At 29.5% G+C, this 18,259-nt stretch overlaps 2 protein-coding genes across 2 annotated transcripts; one reads left to right on the plus strand and one right to left on the minus strand.

The window, feature by feature from the left end:
* The first annotated feature begins 2,840 nt into the window (after window positions 1-2,840).
* Window positions 2,841-8,609, plus strand: LOC100791357 (N6-mAMP deaminase). The gene is made up of 12 exons (XM_014768355.2): window positions 2,841-2,919; window positions 5,431-5,691; window positions 5,808-5,878; window positions 6,310-6,401; window positions 6,483-6,542; window positions 6,642-6,866; window positions 6,948-7,024; window positions 7,116-7,185; window positions 7,266-7,379; window positions 7,672-7,738; window positions 8,004-8,108; window positions 8,250-8,609. Exons 2-12 carry the CDS (start codon window positions 5,615-5,617, stop codon window positions 8,408-8,410), a joined length of 1,119 nt encoding a protein of 372 aa, XP_014623841.1. The 5' UTR covers window positions 2,841-2,919; window positions 5,431-5,614; the 3' UTR covers window positions 8,411-8,609.
* Window positions 8,610-14,524: 5,915 nt separating this feature from the next.
* LOC100790828 (serine/threonine-protein kinase PBS1-like) lies at window positions 14,525-16,889 on the minus strand. Its single transcript, NM_001255117.2, is given in 5 exon segments — window positions 14,525-14,985; window positions 15,297-15,688; window positions 15,781-15,970; window positions 16,073-16,254; window positions 16,668-16,889. Coding segments are annotated over 5 exon segments (1,173 nt in total). The 5' UTR covers window positions 16,792-16,889; the 3' UTR covers window positions 14,525-14,700.
* Window positions 16,890-18,259: the final 1,370 nt, after the last annotated feature.

The raw sequence follows: 18,259 nt of genomic DNA on the forward strand, positions 1-18,259 counted from the left end.
AATTATAATATGTGATTTGATTCGATTTTATGATAATAACCAAACATTAAATCAAACCACAAAAAAGTATATGATTTCTTAAGTTTTTTATTTTTGCAAGTTTTTATTTAATTAATTTTTTGGGATCAATTTGACGATTTGCAGACAATTTGATTTAGTTTAATTTGAACACCTAAAAAAATCTCATGGACACCCTTTTATTTGCAAATTGCTGTACCTTTAATGTGATTTTTTTTCCACTTAATATCTCATCCATGAAATATGGTGTAGTCTCTTATAACATCAATAAACATTCTAACAATGGCAAATTCCATCCCTACCTCCAAGTGCACATGTCTAAAATAGTTTTTTGCATTGTATTATATTTCTTGTTTGATAGTTGTCATTTCAGTTTACATTCATGCAAGTATGTTGTGCATGAGATTATCTAATTAGGTATTTTATTTTTCATAGATTAATTTGTCAACAAATTATATCTTTGAAGGACTAAAATGACAATAAATTATAATATTTATGAACTAATTTGTCAACAGTTTTTTTTTTTAATGGAGGGAGGGTGTTGTAATTGAAACAAAACATTCAATACTAAGCATTTAGTCCATGATAAACATATTAACATAGTCTAATACAATCATCAATTGTGTGACATCCTATATATACAGGTGGTCTTCCATGTAGGGAGGTCACATGTTACAAATATTAACGTCAGCGGATAAGAGTTAATAGTAAAACTAATTTGTCACACTTTTTGTGTATTCATGAGCTAAATTCAATTTTTTTATCTTCTAAGGACCAAATTGTTAACACTTGACATTTATAGGAATCAAAATGGGTATTTATCCTTTATTTTAATATGAATAAGTTTTACAAAGGCTTCTTTTTCTCTCTTTTTGGTTCCCCTACTTTTCCAAATTTATAATTTTGGTCCTCCTAATTTTTAATTGTAACATTTAGTCACCTAATTTTATAAATTAATGATTTTAATTCATTAGATTATTAACTAATGATTGCAATTAGTAAAGTTAATGGATTGATTATAAACTTTTTTTTTTACCAAAGTTAATTATAAATAATTTTTTTCTGAATGTATTATAAATGAATTAAAAACCATTAATTATAAAAAAATGAAATTTATTATTACTTAATAACTCTACTAATTATAAATATTTGCTAATAATTTAATAGATGAACCAAAATCGATAATTTATAAAATCAGAGGAACCAAATATTAGAATTAAAAATTAGGGTATCCAAAATCATAGATTTTCAAAATTAAAAAGATCAAAAAATACATTTAGCCAATTATTTTTTTTATCTATATAGTGAATATTTTATATGAAATTCCAAAACTGATAATATGAATAATTTTAAAGTGTTATTTAATCAAATAAAATTTAAAAATTGATGATGTAATATTTAGAATTAGTTACAGATAACCTTATTATATTTTGTTTGATTTATGAAAGAAAGTAAAAGAAAAGAAAGGGAAGAAATGGAGTGGAAAGAGAGATTATTTAGTAAAAAATAATGAAAATAATGAAACTTAATTTTTTTATTGTGAAAAAAGGAAAAAGTATGTACATAAAATAGTATAAATATTTTTTATAAAAAAATTAAATATAGTATAAAACAAGACTATTTTAGGCTTTCAATACCCCAAAACTTTTTTTTTAATTGGAGAGAAAACAAAATGTATAGACCCCGTATATATTTTATTGTTTCCTTTCATATTATAAAGAAACCAAAGTTGAGAAGGTTATCTTTCCCACTCCTCTTTATTTCTTCCTCCTTTTTCATTTCTTCTAAGAAACCATAAACGTCCAAAGAAAAAGAAAGTATTTTTTAGAAGTTGGTTCACATGTTCACCGCAAAAAGTATATATATACTTATTTATGTTAAAATAGATAAAAGTGTAACATATATTAATCTTTTAAATACAAATCTAATTTTCAAAATAATAAGAATCAACAATACATACTATAAAAAATGAATAGTTAAAAGCAACGATATAGCTTTTTTTTGGATCAGCTCCAAGAATTTGTTAGTTGAAAACTAAAAATTAATCTCACAAAGTATTAAATTCTATTTAAAAATTAATTTCTTTTATGAAATGATTTTTTGTACATACAAATTTGAAGATCAAAACTCTGATCACAACTTAATTAAAATGTATAGTTATTTATCAATCATATTACATTATATTGGTATATAATTTTAATAATATTTTAACATCAAGATTATTAAAGATATCAACCGAAGAATTATAAATAAATTATTTTACTGAAAATTATGATAAAATATACTATTAATATTAAATATTAAAATTAATTTTATTCCTTAATTAATATCTTTAAAATATTTGTTATCTTCCTTCTTTTTATTTTAAAAGTAATAAATAAGTAACACCTAATTAAATTTTTATTAAAATTTATCATTAATCATCCGGATAAATTTACACGTAAGAATTGTCTTATCTAATGGTTTTGATTTTAAATTCTAGGCGCATAATTACGTTAAATATTCTTACGAGAAAATATATTTGTAAAATAAATAATACATGCATCGTGCATGCCTTTTATAATAATTGTAATTGCAATTACTGCATGCATGGCTTTTATAGAAGGAGTAAAACATGCATGCCTTCTATAGAATAAATAATACATGCACGTTTTTCAGTTTTCATAATACAATCAATTATAAATGACACGTAAGTTAAGTTTCATTAACTTTTATAATAATTCTTTTAAAAGTTACATTTAAAATAATGTTTTATTGGTTAATTACACATAATCGTGCAGCCTATATATTAAACTCATGTCTCTGAGGCTTTCAAAAGCAGTGCTCAGTTTGGTGTGGTTTTGGATCTCACGACTCTCCCTTCTGCTTGCAAATCTGCTTCTTCTGCCACCAACTGCGGATGTGAGTAAATTCTGCTTATTATCTCATTTGGGGTCTTTAATGTCTCCTTTGTTAATTTTTAGAAAAATATTTCATGGATACCTATTATGTTATAAGACACTTAGTGTGAAAAAAATATAAATATAAAATTTATAATATGATAGGAAGAAAAATATAAAAATAAATGAGAGGTATAGATGAATTGTTTAAAATAAATGAGTGTTTGTGTATCATTGTTTTAATTTTTATGTTTTTCATTTTTTTAGTGGATTTTAATTTTTATGTCTGAATTTATTTATTTTTGGTGAATTATGGTGTTTTAGACTGTTGTGTTGATGGAAGATTTCATTTTTATGCATATATGAGATGGATCGGCCATGATCACTGAACAATTTTGTTACAAGTGAGAAATATACTAGAATAATAATTACTAACAATAGGATTCAACATTATTTTTTATGTCTATTAATTTTACTTTTGTGTTTATTTTTCTTAACGTCGCCCTATACTAAGTAAATAGATGAGAAGATCATGGTCGTACGTGAGATGCCCTGAGTTTTTCTGTCTGTACATTTGATTTTGAACATTGATCTTAATTTTACAAACACCTTTTTACTTTAGGAGTTTCCCCACTTATCAGTAACCGTGTCTTTGTTTTTTAAGTAATGATATATAAATATTTTATTATTTTAAACATTTTTTTTCTATCTCTCTTTTTATTATATTATAAATCTTTTTATATGTATAATTTTTTCTTTCTTTTTCTTTAGATGTCATATAGTACATTGGATGTTGATGTAACATTTTTCTTGATTTTTTTACAATAGTGTCTGTCGCCTAGTATGTTTCTCACTTACCATACTCCTTTTCTACGTTATGCCATTTACAAAGTCTTAGTCTTGATAAGTAGTTTCATGTTGAATTTCCTTTCAAATCACAAAGGGGGCACATGCTTTGTTTTTTTTTTTTTCTGTCCCTTGATTAAGCTTAAATAAATAAGAACCATATTTGATCTTGTGGTCAGTTTCTTCTCTTGCTGTGGATAATTTAAATTGAATAATAATTATATTATAGTTGTGATCTTGTGGTAGTGTTTCTTCTTAGGCAATGGACAATTATAAAGATAAACTTATTATTAAAATTTTCTAATTTAATTTTGAAAAAATATTAACATGTTACAATGTTTGGTCTTTTTTTATAACAAGAAACAAGTTCTTTTCTCTAAAAGAAAACAAGCAATAATGTTGTGTTCTGCATTATAACTTGTTTTTTATAAAAAAAAAAAACTCTAGTTAGTATTTGTTTTATATTCTTAAAACAGCTAAACAATCAGCTATAATTTTTTCTTTTCTTCTAATTTTTAACTGTGAATAAATATCCTAGTTAAGAAGTTAACAATTAAAAAGTTTTATATTAAAAATTAAATGTATATTGAAAATTAAAGTATGGTATATTAATAATATTTCATTATCAAAATTTTAAATGTGTTAAAATAAATTATTTTACAGAAATTGTGATAAAAAAAATATATTATTATATTTTCTTATAATTTTTTATTTCTTAATTAATATCTTCAAATTATTTGCTAAATTGATTATTATTTTTAAGTAATAACCAAGTAACTAATAAATGTTTTTCATAATACTTATAATAATTATTTTGAAAGTTATATTAAAATATTTTTTATCAATTAACAATCTGCAGGCGTATTAAACTCATAATCATAACATTAATTAATGTTTTTTTTACAGAAATAATGGTATATCTACTAATTTTTTTTTATTCGTAGCTTATTTATGTTTTATTTATTAATAAAGAAAATTATTTTTTTCATATTTTTAATTCTTAAATTATCGTTTAATACATATAATTTGTTTTTATTTATTTCATCAACCTTTAAAATATAAATGTTATCATTATTTTCTTCAACTTCTTTTTCTTTTTATTTTAGAAAAATATATATAGCAGCACAAAAGTGTCTTTCTTTTGTATTAAAGTTAATATTGAATCTTTAAGATCTTAATCGAATTTGATATTTGATGAAAATAATTATTGGTCAGACTTTAATTATCTTTCAATCGACTGAATTAGTTAAAATAATTTTCTTCTAACAAATAAGAGGATCTTTTAATATTTATAGTAAGTGGATGTTTGGCTCACATCACATAATTAAGTTTATAATTAATTTTGAATATATTTTTATATATTTGATTTTATGTTTAAAAAAATTCAAAATTAATTATGAATTGGAGTAATTTTTTGGTTAAATCATGTAACTATACAAAAATATCCACTTAGAGTTTTCTCATTTCAACTAATTTATTTTCATCCAAAAGACTAAAATTTTGAGATATTACTTAAAAAAATTGAACCCATCACTACTTAAACCAATGACTTAATTAAAATATCTTCTACCTTAAATCTAAAATTTTATATTCAATTTTATAATAAAAAAATATAAATATAGAATAGATTACTTTAAAATTAATCTTATTCAAAATTAATTTTACTAATCCAAACATAAAATAACAGTAGTATTAGAGAGAGAAAAAATAGAGATGGGACATTGGGAATCAAAAGTCCTGCGGGAGGGGCGCTATTGGTTTGCGTGAGCCATATACATAAGCAACCAAACTCATCGTTTGTCATTCAGTTGCATTCGTTCATTCACTCCCTAACATAGCAATTACTACCATTTACCAAAGTAAACCCAGAGATGGAGTGGTGTGTGTCAATGCCAAAGATTGAGCTGCATGCTCACCTCAATGGATCCATCCGAGACTCCACACTTCTGTAACTTCCTCTTCTTTTATCTATCTCTACCTTTAATTTCTATTTCTTTTTTCTCTGTCTTCAGGATGCAGTCAGAACTTGATGATTATTGTTGTTGTTGTTGTTTTTTCTTTCAGTGAACTCACTAAGGCTTTGATTGGAAAGGGTGTCATGAATTTCTCCGAAGTGGAGCATATCATCCTCAAATGTATGTATGCCTCTCTCATTTGTTTATTTTTCATGTTTGGTTGCTTCAAAAGACAAGACCGCCAACAAACATGTCCCTCTCTTTGTGTTTTTCTATGCTTATTTATCCAACCTCTCTCTTTTTCAATGTACTCCATTTTCCTCCCTTCTTTTCCATTTTCAAATTTATCTTGACATTTTCCTCCTATGGTTTCTGTTCCTAACAAGACCACAAATTTCATCCAAGGATAAACATACTCACACAACCATCCATGAATTATCGTTTTAATGAAAGAAAAAAAAATCACACAACTATCTACTCGGTTCTTTTGCATAACTGTTGCTGGATTTTGCTTTTTATTCTAATTCCTTTATGCCTAATTCCCTTTTGTTTATTCATATTTACCTTTGTTCGTGCTTACACTGATGTTAATTATGTTGTTGAAAATACAGATAACCGTTCCCTAAAAGAAGTTTTCAAGCTGTTCGACCTAATCCACATTCTCACCACTGATCACAACACTGTTACAAGAATTACCAGAGAAGTATGGTTGCTACATAAATTTTTGTTTTTGCCTAATTTATTGCCTTTTCATTGTGCAAGTAATAATAATACTTAAAAGCAGGTTATTGAGGATTTTGCATCAGAGAATGTTGTCTATCTGGAGTTGAGGACCACTCCAAAGGTAACTGAATTTTGGAGCTTGGTAATTCAGGGTGTTTTTGTTGTTTTGCATTAATGACATTTGATTTTGATGAAGAAAATGTTTTATTTTTCTATTCAGAAAAATGATTCTGTGGGAATGAGCAAACACTCTTATGTTGAAGCTGTACTGAAAGGTCTAAGATCAATCACTTCAGTTGATGTGGATTTCATTCCACATTGTGAAGATTCAAAGACTCTTTTTACTCCTGCACCGGTTATTAATGGACATGTGAGAAAAAAAATCTTTGTTAGGCTTCTCTTGAGCATTGACAGAAGGGAGACAACAGAAGCTGCAATGGAAACTGTAAGATGAAATGTGCAATTAATTTGAGAAACTCACATTTTGTTGGGTGCTGGTTTTGAATGTTACAATTTATTGCTGCAGGTCAAGCTTGCATTGGAAATGAGGCCTTATGGGGTAGTTGGAATTGACCTCTCTGGAAATCCAAGTATTGGTGATTGGTACATCAACCTGATCCAGGACTCGAGTGTTGTAATGCATTTTCAATTTTGAGAATTGATGCTTGTTCTAACCCATTTTCAACTTTTGTAGGACCACATATTTGCCAGCATTGAAATTTGCTCGAGAACAAGGTCTTTATGTAACACTTCATTGTGGCGAGGTGGGCTAATTTAAAGCTCTCACTTGTTTTTTTTTGGAGTTTCCCTGACTTGGTCTATTTTTCTGACCTAGTGTTTTTAGTTACCTAATTCAAAGGAGATAAAAAATATGCTTGACTTCCGTCCCCAAAGGATTGGACATGCTTGTTTCTTTGAGGATGAACACTGGAGACAGCTGAAGTCGTCGAACATTCCGGTCAGGCTTTTTTGCCAACCTTATAGTTAAAGTAAACTAGTAAAAGTAAATAATGGTTGAAGTTAAAAGGAAAATTTCAAGTGTGAATTTGATTATCACATCTGAGAAGTTCCTCAAAGATAATCAATCAAAAAGGTTATGTATACTCCTCATAGATAAAAAGGTTATGCTTTTACGGATCAACACTTCAGGGCTTCTGATCGTTGCTAAGTTTTAATGCTTTATATAATATCACTTTGCAATTTATAGCCAGCTATTTACATATTATTTATTTCATCTTAACTATTTTCAGGTTGAAATTTGCTTGACATCAAACGTTAGGACAATGACTGTTCCATCTATAGATGTTCACCACTTTGGTAGGTGCTTTGTTATTTATAGTTGAAGTTGATGATCATAAATATAGAATCAATGGGGGAACTGTTTAACTTCACAAGCAAGAGGATTATAAATCCAGTGTCAAGGCATTTTAGGCTACTTAGCTAGAAGTCTATAATACTCTCGGACATGGTTCATGCATAAATTCTAACACTTCTAAAGTCATTTCAGAGTTATGTAAAACGTTTATCAGAGAATCTGGTTCAAAAAATATCCTCTCTTAACCTCATGCTCTTGCGGATGCAGCTCATTTGTACAACGCAAAACATCCTTTAGCCCTGTGTACTGATGACTCGGGAGTCTTCTCTACCTGTCTCTCCAAGGAATACAAAATTGCTGCTGATTCATTTGGTATGTTTCACTTTACTTTTGCAGCTAGTAATTGAAATTTGAAACTAAGTATGTTCAAAAGAGTGTGTTATGTGTTAGCATTTCTCTTTAAACTAATTGACTATGTTTTGCTGACTACAAGCGTGATTGATTATTATATAGGGCTGGGAAGGAGGGAAATGTTTGAGCTATCAAGGAATGCTGTTGAGCATATATTCGCAGATAGCAAAGTAAAGGAGGATTTAAGAAAAATTTTCAATTCAGTGGCAAAAAAATATGGAAGTGTAACCACAGTTTCATCTTTAGAGAATATCTGCATTTAGATATAATTAATATTAGAGCTTTGTTGATAAAAAAAACAAAATATTAGAGCTTAGCTAACGATCATGCTGGGGATTGCCCCTTATCCTAGTTTGAAGTTGGTAATCGAGTCCTTCACGTGCAAAAAAAAGAATGTGTATAAGTGATAAAATAAGGGTGTAGGATTCACATTTGATTTAATGAGTATTTAAATTCAAATCAGCAGCAATGTTGTCCTTATTATAATTTTATATCCATGCAAATGGTCCTTGATGGAAATTACTCAATCAAGTGATTATTCATCTGGGAGGTTTCGGTTGATGAACCATACGGCATACGCCATTGCAATGGTCAATGGTCACGTCATTGGATATATGCTGACTAGTGGCAATCTTGGCTAATAATGCTGCAGTTACCACTTTCTTTTTTGGTGCCTTGCAATTACCACTTTGAAAATCTGACCATGACAAATTGAAAATGAACTTTTCCATTATGCCATACGCGGGTGAACATAGTGGATTCGGTACATGTTGGCTAAACACGAGTTTAATTATCAAGATAATTATTATAAATTTTAATAAACTTATTTTTGGAGATCAAACATATTGTATTTCAACAAAACAAGTGAATAGATACAATATGATATATTTTATGGTATATGATAATTTTGTAATTGAATGATAATATAAAAAAAATACTTATATTGTTAGTATATTTTTAATGAACTTTAAAAATGGAAGTTAAAGTAATTACTTTTAGTAATGTTGGATTGAGATTTTCTTTAAAATTCAACACGAATCAATCTACTAATTATTTAATTGCCTTTCGGTTCGATGGTTAAGTTAACTCTTAATTTTTTGTGTAAATTTAAAGTCATGTTTTCTGTTACTTTTATTAAATTAAAATATTGTCTATATTTGAATAAAAAATATGGATATTAAATATTTTGAAAAAAAATAGTAAATTGATTGGCTTGGGTTTAGGATTTAATTAAAAGAATTTGATAAACTGATTGGGGTTGTGTTAGTCTGAATTACACAAAAAATAACTTAGACCAAAAGATTAAATTAGTGGTAATTGAATAACTTTATAAGGATTGCCGAAAAAGAATAATTTTATCAACAGACAAGTGCAAAATCATCAAAAGAAGAATAAAGAAAAGATGAACAATATGGGGGGACTAGGTCAAAATCCAGAGAAAGCTAGGTGAACCTATAATTAGGGAGCGCTTGTATATTCTTAAAGAATTTACTCCTAACAAAAAACGGGGTGTTATCCCACCAACAAAAAGAAACCCAGTAAATAAATATGTGGTTGACAAACAAATGCACACAAGTGTTATCCAGCCTATAAAAAGAGTTTTTATGCATTTGATGTTAATATTGACGAAAACTTAACGATTTTACTTTGATTAAAACTAGAGGAGGTTCAGTGACATAAAAAATAATTGACATTAGTTTTGATAAATAAAAAAAATGTAAACAGTTTCATATTAGTCTACTCTAGAATAAATGAAGTTGAATGACACAAAAAGCTTAAGAGAAATAAGCTAGGAAAGTGCTGAGCTAAACTATAATTTACCCAGTTACCCTCATTTATATTTATATATAAAAGTAAAATTCTTGAAGTGAAATTACCAAAAAAACAACTTGAAAAAAAACAAGGTTTTTTTTTTGGGGAGATTGAGAGAAAATACGGGGACGGGATTTATCAACCATATCTGAAAGTTTACAATGTTTTGCTTCGTTATTCCTTGAAAGGGTGGGTAATTTGGACGGGAAAATATGACAAATGAAAATTTACAATGTTTTGCTTCGTTATTCCTTGAGTATTATATTATTGCTTCAAAGTTTTTTTTTTTAAAAAAAAAATAGTTTATCTTCATTCATGTCGTGGCCTAAAATATATATGCATCTTCTATGCCATTGCCAGTTGTTAAACGTATTGATTGAAAGTGACAACAGTCCTTTTATTTTTCTAATGAATTTTAACCTTTAGTTAGGCGTCATGGGACAGCTACTACTCTGTAAATGAGTTTTATGATGCCTTGATGCTATGCTAGTAATAGTATCATGACAATAAGAAAGGCAAAGATTTGACCATCTTCCACCACACAGTGCTGATACATCAGTTGAGTTCACACGAGGTTGTTTTTATAATAACAAATTTGATCATCTAGTTTTTTAAAAATTTATTTATATATTTGTATACTTTAGAAACCGAGTTTATTTACATAACTCAGCTCACTTCTAGAATTGTAATATTACCCGATAACGTGTTTTTCCGTCGTTTAGACAAATTAAATGGACGGTAGTCTGGAAATATAATTTGATCTTTGAAATCATCACAGTCAAACTCAAACTTGTTTTTGTATGCCGAACAGAATCTATTTGCATCACAGTGATGTCGTCATGAGATCTTGAGTATAATATGCGAATCGAGAAAATGATACGTTATAATTATTTCAATATTATTTTCTTTTGTATTATTTGTTACAAAACTACAAATGCTCTCTATTCAAAATTAAGGTTATTTAAAAAATATTTTCTTTAGGAATAAGAGTAGTATATTACAAATTTATTTGTGTTCTAAATGATAGTATAAATTGGAAGGTTTCAACTCAACAGCTATAATTTCCACAATTGTTGTCTATATTTAATTATGGGTCCAAAAAAGTTGAGAGAAATAGAAGAAAAGAAAAAGTCTAAAAAAAAGTGTAAACATTAATTTAAATAGATAGTTACGTGTAAATATATTTAAATTAAGTGTATTTTGTATGTTAAAATACAATCTACAATATCTAACATATCCCAGCACGAAAGTGGGAGATTAGAAGGAATGAAGGGTTATTGTGAACAAAGATTATGGGAATGCTTACTGCATCGATTATTCTATTCCAAATCACTTGACCAGCTCCCACCTGCTTGAGCGGCGAAGAAGCACGTCAGGCATAGAAACAATGAGCAGAGACAGCTGGATTGTGGGCTGGCCCACACACAACAAAATTTTAGGGTTTGGGTCAAAAACAGCCCACTCTCTATGGCAAAAACAAACAAACTGTGGGCATTTGAATCCTGCACCTCTCATTTTGTATCCTGCACCTCTCAGAAATGTTTGAAAGACTAAAACATCTTAACACCTCCCTCAGACTAATCTCAGTCCTAACACATGTGACAACACCTCCCTCAGACTAATCTCCGTTTATGGTGTAAGATTAACATTTGTAATCATTCATCATTTTCATGTACACCCACTAGCCAGTACCCACAAGCTATTCACGAGCAGCCAAACATACAAAACTCGAGTTTGGTTCCTTCATATAATGAAGTCCAAGTCAAGTTGCTCATTTCATAAAACCTTTTTTTATGGCATTTTTTCTTAAATTACTTTTTCATTTTGAAAATTTAGTATTTATAAATATTTTAATATTAGACGATAATTTACAAATAAAAATATATGATCAACGTGTGATATGTAGAATTAAAAAACCACCGGACTATTACATTTTTGAAATCCAGTCAATAAAAAAATAATTTCTTGATTACTAAAAAAAGTAAAACTTCAAAATTAATTTTGAGGCTCTTAACAAAAAAAATTCATATTTCATAATAAATATATAAATAACAAAGGTTGGTAAAATTCTCATAATCAATTTATATAAATGAGTTATTTACGAGTCGTTAATATGAATTTGTAAAGTTTTAGTTCAACTCATTCAAATAATTGAGCTTATTTTCAAGCTTAAATTTATTTATTTGATTAAATAAACAAATTTAAATAATTGATATATAAATAATTCAATTCATTTTCAACTCTAGTCATGAGAGATAAAATTTATGTCCCGCTACAAAATTAATAATTTATCTGATTCAAGGAAATGTCCTCTTGTGTTTTTTATTAATAGAAAAATGACTTGAAAATTCCTTTTAAAATATTTCAACATTAGGTAGGGTAGGAAATCCAATATTTTATTTAAATTTATCTTTTTAATTTGATCAATTGGAGATATCAACTGCACTGGACAACACAACAATAAGCCAACAAAAAACAATAGAACCCATCCCCAAAAAGGACCCTCACAAAAAAAAAAAAAAAATTGCTTCTCTTTCCATTAGCCAAGGCATGGAAGGCGGAGAATAACTTTGACCTGACAAAAGAAAAAAAGTGAACCATTGAGAGCCGAGGGAAATTAAAGTTTGTATATTTTTTATGCGTAGCAAATGCAGAGGAATTTTATTTCAAGGTTAAAAAAACCCCCATTTCATATGATAAGTTACCCTACCAAGGGGTCTCTGTTTGTTATATGTAAATATTATAAATTAATATTTTCTTTGATTTTGTAAATATTATAAATTAATATTTTCTTTAATTTTTACGAATAAAAAAAATAATAAGTACCCTCATCCAAAAAGTAACATGTACCATTACCAATAAAATTCCTGGCTACAGTAATGTTCAACACACTGTTCAATAATGCACATGTGTTTGGGATGTTAAACGCTAAAATTGCACCAATCTCTCTAGACTCTTCCACATATGTTAAATATGTAACATAATACCCTAAAAATTTCTCAAAAATATGATCATCATGTCAAAAGTGCACAGTATGATGTCCGGAAAAACAAGATAGTTTTTATCAGGACACCCGGAGATCATGATAATTTCAACTTTTTAAAGTTTCAATTATGGGAAATTTCATGCTTTTGCTTTTCATAAAGCAATTCAGTATCTACCATTTAATAAAAGACCAAAAGATAGATGCTCTAATTTGAAAATTAAGAACCATGACACAACAATGTTCTTCATGTGGAAGCCTCACTCACATTAACAGTAAATTTATGCACTATATATAAAGAGTAGTGCCATAACAACTAGTGCAGTTGAAATGGCTGCTCCTATTGCTGTAAGGAGAAGGGGCACTATTGGATCTCTAGTCAGGAAGGAAATTGAATACTTCACCAAGTTTGACTTGGAGTGAAGAGCAAGTTCACAAATACCTCAGCAACATTTTGTGGACAATGACATGGTTTCTGGCAGAATCTATTCCTTGCCAAGGCATAGTTTCTGGGAGTTGCTAACAACATGGAAGAGGAAGAAGAGAAGAGGCACAAGTGGGTTTCTTCCAAAAATCTGTTAAGTTTCAGAAGTAGCCGAGAGTAATCACTTAAATAAGACTCCTGGTTACAGCTACATGATCCTCAGGAATGATATCAACAACTTTCATCTCTAAGTTACTCTCTTGTGTTAGTCTGCACTTGTCTTTTGAAGGGAACCAAAACTTGCAATATATTCATTTTATGCTTCATTGTGTCATATCCTGTGTTTCATGCGCCTTACTACTGTGGCTTTTCAGATCTCAGATTCAGTTTAAAATTAGTGTTCTACATACATTTAGCAGATAGAATATTTTTTACTGAGGAATATGCATTAATGTTTATCAGACAAAACAAAACTTAGATCCAATTCTTTATGTACTTTTTGCGATATGTTTGGTTCAGTTAGGAGGTCTCCAACGTATTCAAAAAATAAAACTGAAAAGACTTCTTATTTGATTTTCAGGTGAATCTGATTATAAACTGAGTTTTGTCTCAATTTTATCTTGAAACTCTTTTTGAAATGAAAGGAAAAGGAGGGTTGTTTTTGCAAACTCCAGTTGCAAAATAAAGTTCATTCAAACTTAAGTTTGCAAACTTTAATCTAAACATGTACTTGTTCTTCGATCAGATTTCAGTTTAAGCTCATTAACCTATGCTAATCTTTAGTGAAAACCTTAATTTTGTTGAGAAATAACACCAAAAACACTTAATTTGTGTATCTAAGTTTTGTCTTTTCAGATCTTAGTGTCAGATGTTCAAAGATGAAATGAAATAGAAACTCGATATAATTGAGGAGCATACGTTAATGTTGATCGGACAAAACTTAGATGCGGTTCTTCAGATACTTTTGATATTCCTCATTAACCATTTATTATGCAGATTACTGAAGTGAAATTCTGATTATGACTGTAGAATAACATCAAAACATTTAAGCAAATATATAAAAGTTTTGTTGTTTTGGATCTTAGTGTCAAAAGTTCAAAGATGAAATGAAATAGAAAGGGAAAATTGATATAACTTAATAAAAAAGAAAAAAACAGATGAATTAAAGGCATCCCATTTCAGTCCTAGGGAAGAATTACAGCCTAAAATTTAACTGCAGGATGTTACACCTACAGAATTACAAGTAAGCACTTCAATCTTTCTACAACAATTTTTTTTTGTGTGTGTGCTTTTCAATTTTGCAGTAATCCTAGTCTGTGGTCTGGTCAATGAAGCTACGCCCTCTCAGATCCAGCTGAACTTATAGCTTTAAAATATTCAACATGCCCGGCACATTTTACAGATTCACCAGCTGTGTCTTTTTCTTCAACTCTTTGCACTGCTAGATGTGCAAGAGCCGTCACAACATCATCCATGTAAGGTCGTGTGTCAGCTTCCTCTTGGAGACACATTGCTGCCACTGCAAGGGCTTGAAATAGACCCTTCACAGGGAACTGACCTTTAAGCAAAGGGTCAGCCATTAGAGTGAACTTCGTTCTGTCCTTAAACAAAGGTTGTGCCTGCCAAATGAAAAACATGGACAACCATAAATTCCATTGTCCAAGATTAATTGTAATTGACATCAATGCTTCTCAAACTTATTAATTATTGTATGGCTACTTGTCTATGGTCTCAGTCAATCTCCTCATGACATGTAACTGAATCTTTCAATTTACAATAAAGAGTTAATAAAACTAGGTTATTTGTCACAAGGAGATCAGAACCATGGACACGTGTTGGTCACGAACTATATAATAATTTCTCCCTTAAAATCACATAAATCATTTAAGGAAAATAAAGATAAAAACAAAAAGTAGGTTATGAAACATACCCACTCAATCAAGTTTTGCTCTTCTGTAGCTCTTGAAGCGTCAAATACCCTCCTACCTGTGATTATTTCCAAAAACACAACCCCAAAACTATAAATATCTGATTTTGTGCTAAGCTGACCCGAAGCAGCATACTCTGGTGCACAATAACCAAAAGTCCCCATCACCCTAGTTGACACATGGTCCTGACCATCTTTTGGACCAATCTTAGCAAGTCCAAAATCAGAGAGCTTTGGATTAAAATTTTCATCTAATAGTATATTAGATGATTTAAAATCACGGTATATAATAGCTGGTTCTGCACTGTTATGCAAATATTCAAGTCCTCTAGCTGCTCCCTCAGCTATTTTCATTCTGTTTTTCCAATCCAAAGGCTCCTTATATGCACCTATGTCTGAGATAAATGAACTCTAGTCAGTGTTGCATGTCCTACATGTGTTTCAGTAAAATTTAAATCCACAACTAGAATGTTTTTGGCCATCATACCTAGAAGGTGATTTTCCAAACTCCCATTGGCCATGAATTCATAAACCAAAATCCTATGATGGTCTTCTGCACAATAACCAATGAGCTTCACGAGATTTGGGTGTTGCACCATGCTCAACATCAAAATTTCTGCGAAAAATTCATGTGTTCCTTGCACTCCTTCCCTGTTCAGTACCTTCACAGCTACAGTCTGAACACCAAATATTTAACGTGAGATTTTCATAACCTTGTAAAACGCTAAATATTAGATTATAAAATATGGGTGTGTTTGAGAGGGTATTAAGAGACATACTTGATCAACACTTTTTAAGAATCCTTTGTAGACATTCCCGAATCCACCTTTGCCCACCAGGCAATCAGGATTGTAGTTGTTTGTAGCTTCAGCAAGTTGTGCATATGTGAATACTTTGACATCGTTTTTTGCAGATCCATATTTTCTTATCTCTGCATCTATTCGTCTTTGCCTGCTGCTACCTGCAATCAGAGATCACCTAGTTATTATACCAATGATCCATTCACATTTACATTTGAAGCCTTGGATTCAAATATGAAATTTCATGCATGTTGCTCATGTAATAAGGAAATTCATTGCTATCAAGGAAGAATTTAACACTATTAAAGTATTAATTGTTCATGAACCATCTTTATATAAAGAACAATGTTGGGCAGGGAGGCCTAATATCCTAAGCCAGATCACATTCAAGAGCATGACAGAAATTGATATAAAAATTAAACTGCTACAAACGCTCTCTCAATCATATTAAAAATGATAAAAAAAATGGATTTGTTTTCAAGGTATAATGAGGAGGGAATCATCATGTAACATTTTGATAGAATTAGAAAAGACTAATTAATGTCTGTTATTATCAATAAACCATACCACATACCTGTTTTATGTGACATAGCTGAAGCCAAAGATTTGAATGTTCTCCTTCCTTTGGAAATTTTGCCGGAGGATGCAGTTGAAGAGGATGATTCAGCTTTTGACTTGCAGCATGGAAGGCAACCCATTTTCTCAAGCCTTGGTGGGGGTGGTGCCTGGTTAGGCCCTCTATTACAAATCCTTCAAGAGATTTGTAATTGGGCACCAACACAGTAATCTCCACAACAATTTGCATGCAAAAAAGATTGTCGAAAAAACAGAATTGATGGTTGGTTCGACGTGGCTTAATTTTTGGAACTGAAAATGTAAGTTGTTATTCGGGTTCAATACTAGAAGAATATGTTTATATTTGTGTGTGACGAGAATAAGATTACTTAATTTAGTTTTGGGCATCAAAATGGATTTACTTTTAACATAGTTAATCTTAGCTGGTTTTCTTTAACACGAAAGAAAAGGAACTCGGGTCATCTTTTGCAAGGTAATTATGACAAGGATAACAACTTGTTCTTACCTTGTTTTGCAAACTCTTTTTTTCACTTGGAAGTTGGAATAACAAAAAAAAGAAAAAAAAAGACGTAGACAACATTTTTCACTTCTTTCTTTGACTTAAATCTTCGTTTTTGTAATTGGCCTTATAGATTAGAAAATTTAGTAAAGTAGAAAATAAGAACGAGTTAGATGCAAATAAGGTAAATTCATTCTATTCTTAAAACTTGGGAGGACGAGAATAGATTATTTATTTATTTTAGTTGCTACGAGATGTATCCCTATACTTTTGTAGATAAGATTAATCCAAGTTTGAGGTGGCATTATTCTTACAAATGTTTTTTCTTCTTTTTTCTTTTAATTTTATTTGACTTTCTTTTTTTAAGTATCTGTATTTAGTAGGTACCTAGGCTAGGCCTGCGGCAAAAACTCCTATCAACTTGAGGTATTATTTGAGAGTTTATATTTATGATTAGAATAAGATTATTTTTGTTGGCGGTTACGCGTAGTATTTTCGGTTTCTACTAACTCGAATTCAAATATGCATGTATTTTTTACATGGCATGTACATACACGAAACCTTAAACAAGTTATTTAATGAAATTCACAAACACTTCAAATTTCTACATTCACTTATTCAACTGAATAATAAAATCACTAATTGCATATTTGGTTCATCATGGGAATTACTAGAATCGGCCTAATGGTGAGAACTTAAGTTAAGTTCAATCCTTATTGTCAGCTTTGTGGATAAAATAAAACAGTACATAAAATAAAATATTTCCTTCATCGTCAATATGACAAAAAAGTGCAAGATAAACGTATATATTTAAAGCCAATAAGAAACTTCCATGTTAAATGAAGGGTAAATACTTACTTTGGTCTTTAAAAGTGTAGTTACTACAATTTGATTACTGAAAGATTGAAAATTCTGATTTAGTATTTGGAAGTGAAAAAAGTGCAATATTTTCATCCTGCCGTTAACATGTTTTCATTTGACTATCGTATTAGGTCATGGCTACAGTTAAAGACAAGGACTCGTGTATATGCATAATTAATATTTGAACTGCGTTGGAATACATACTCATCACATGTTAACTAAGTTCAACC

The sequence above is a fragment of the Glycine max genome, chromosome 15 (assembly GCF_000004515.6).
Source record: "Glycine max cultivar Williams 82 chromosome 15, Glycine_max_v4.0, whole genome shotgun sequence".
NCBI lineage: Eukaryota > Viridiplantae > Streptophyta > Magnoliopsida > Fabales > Fabaceae > Glycine > Glycine max.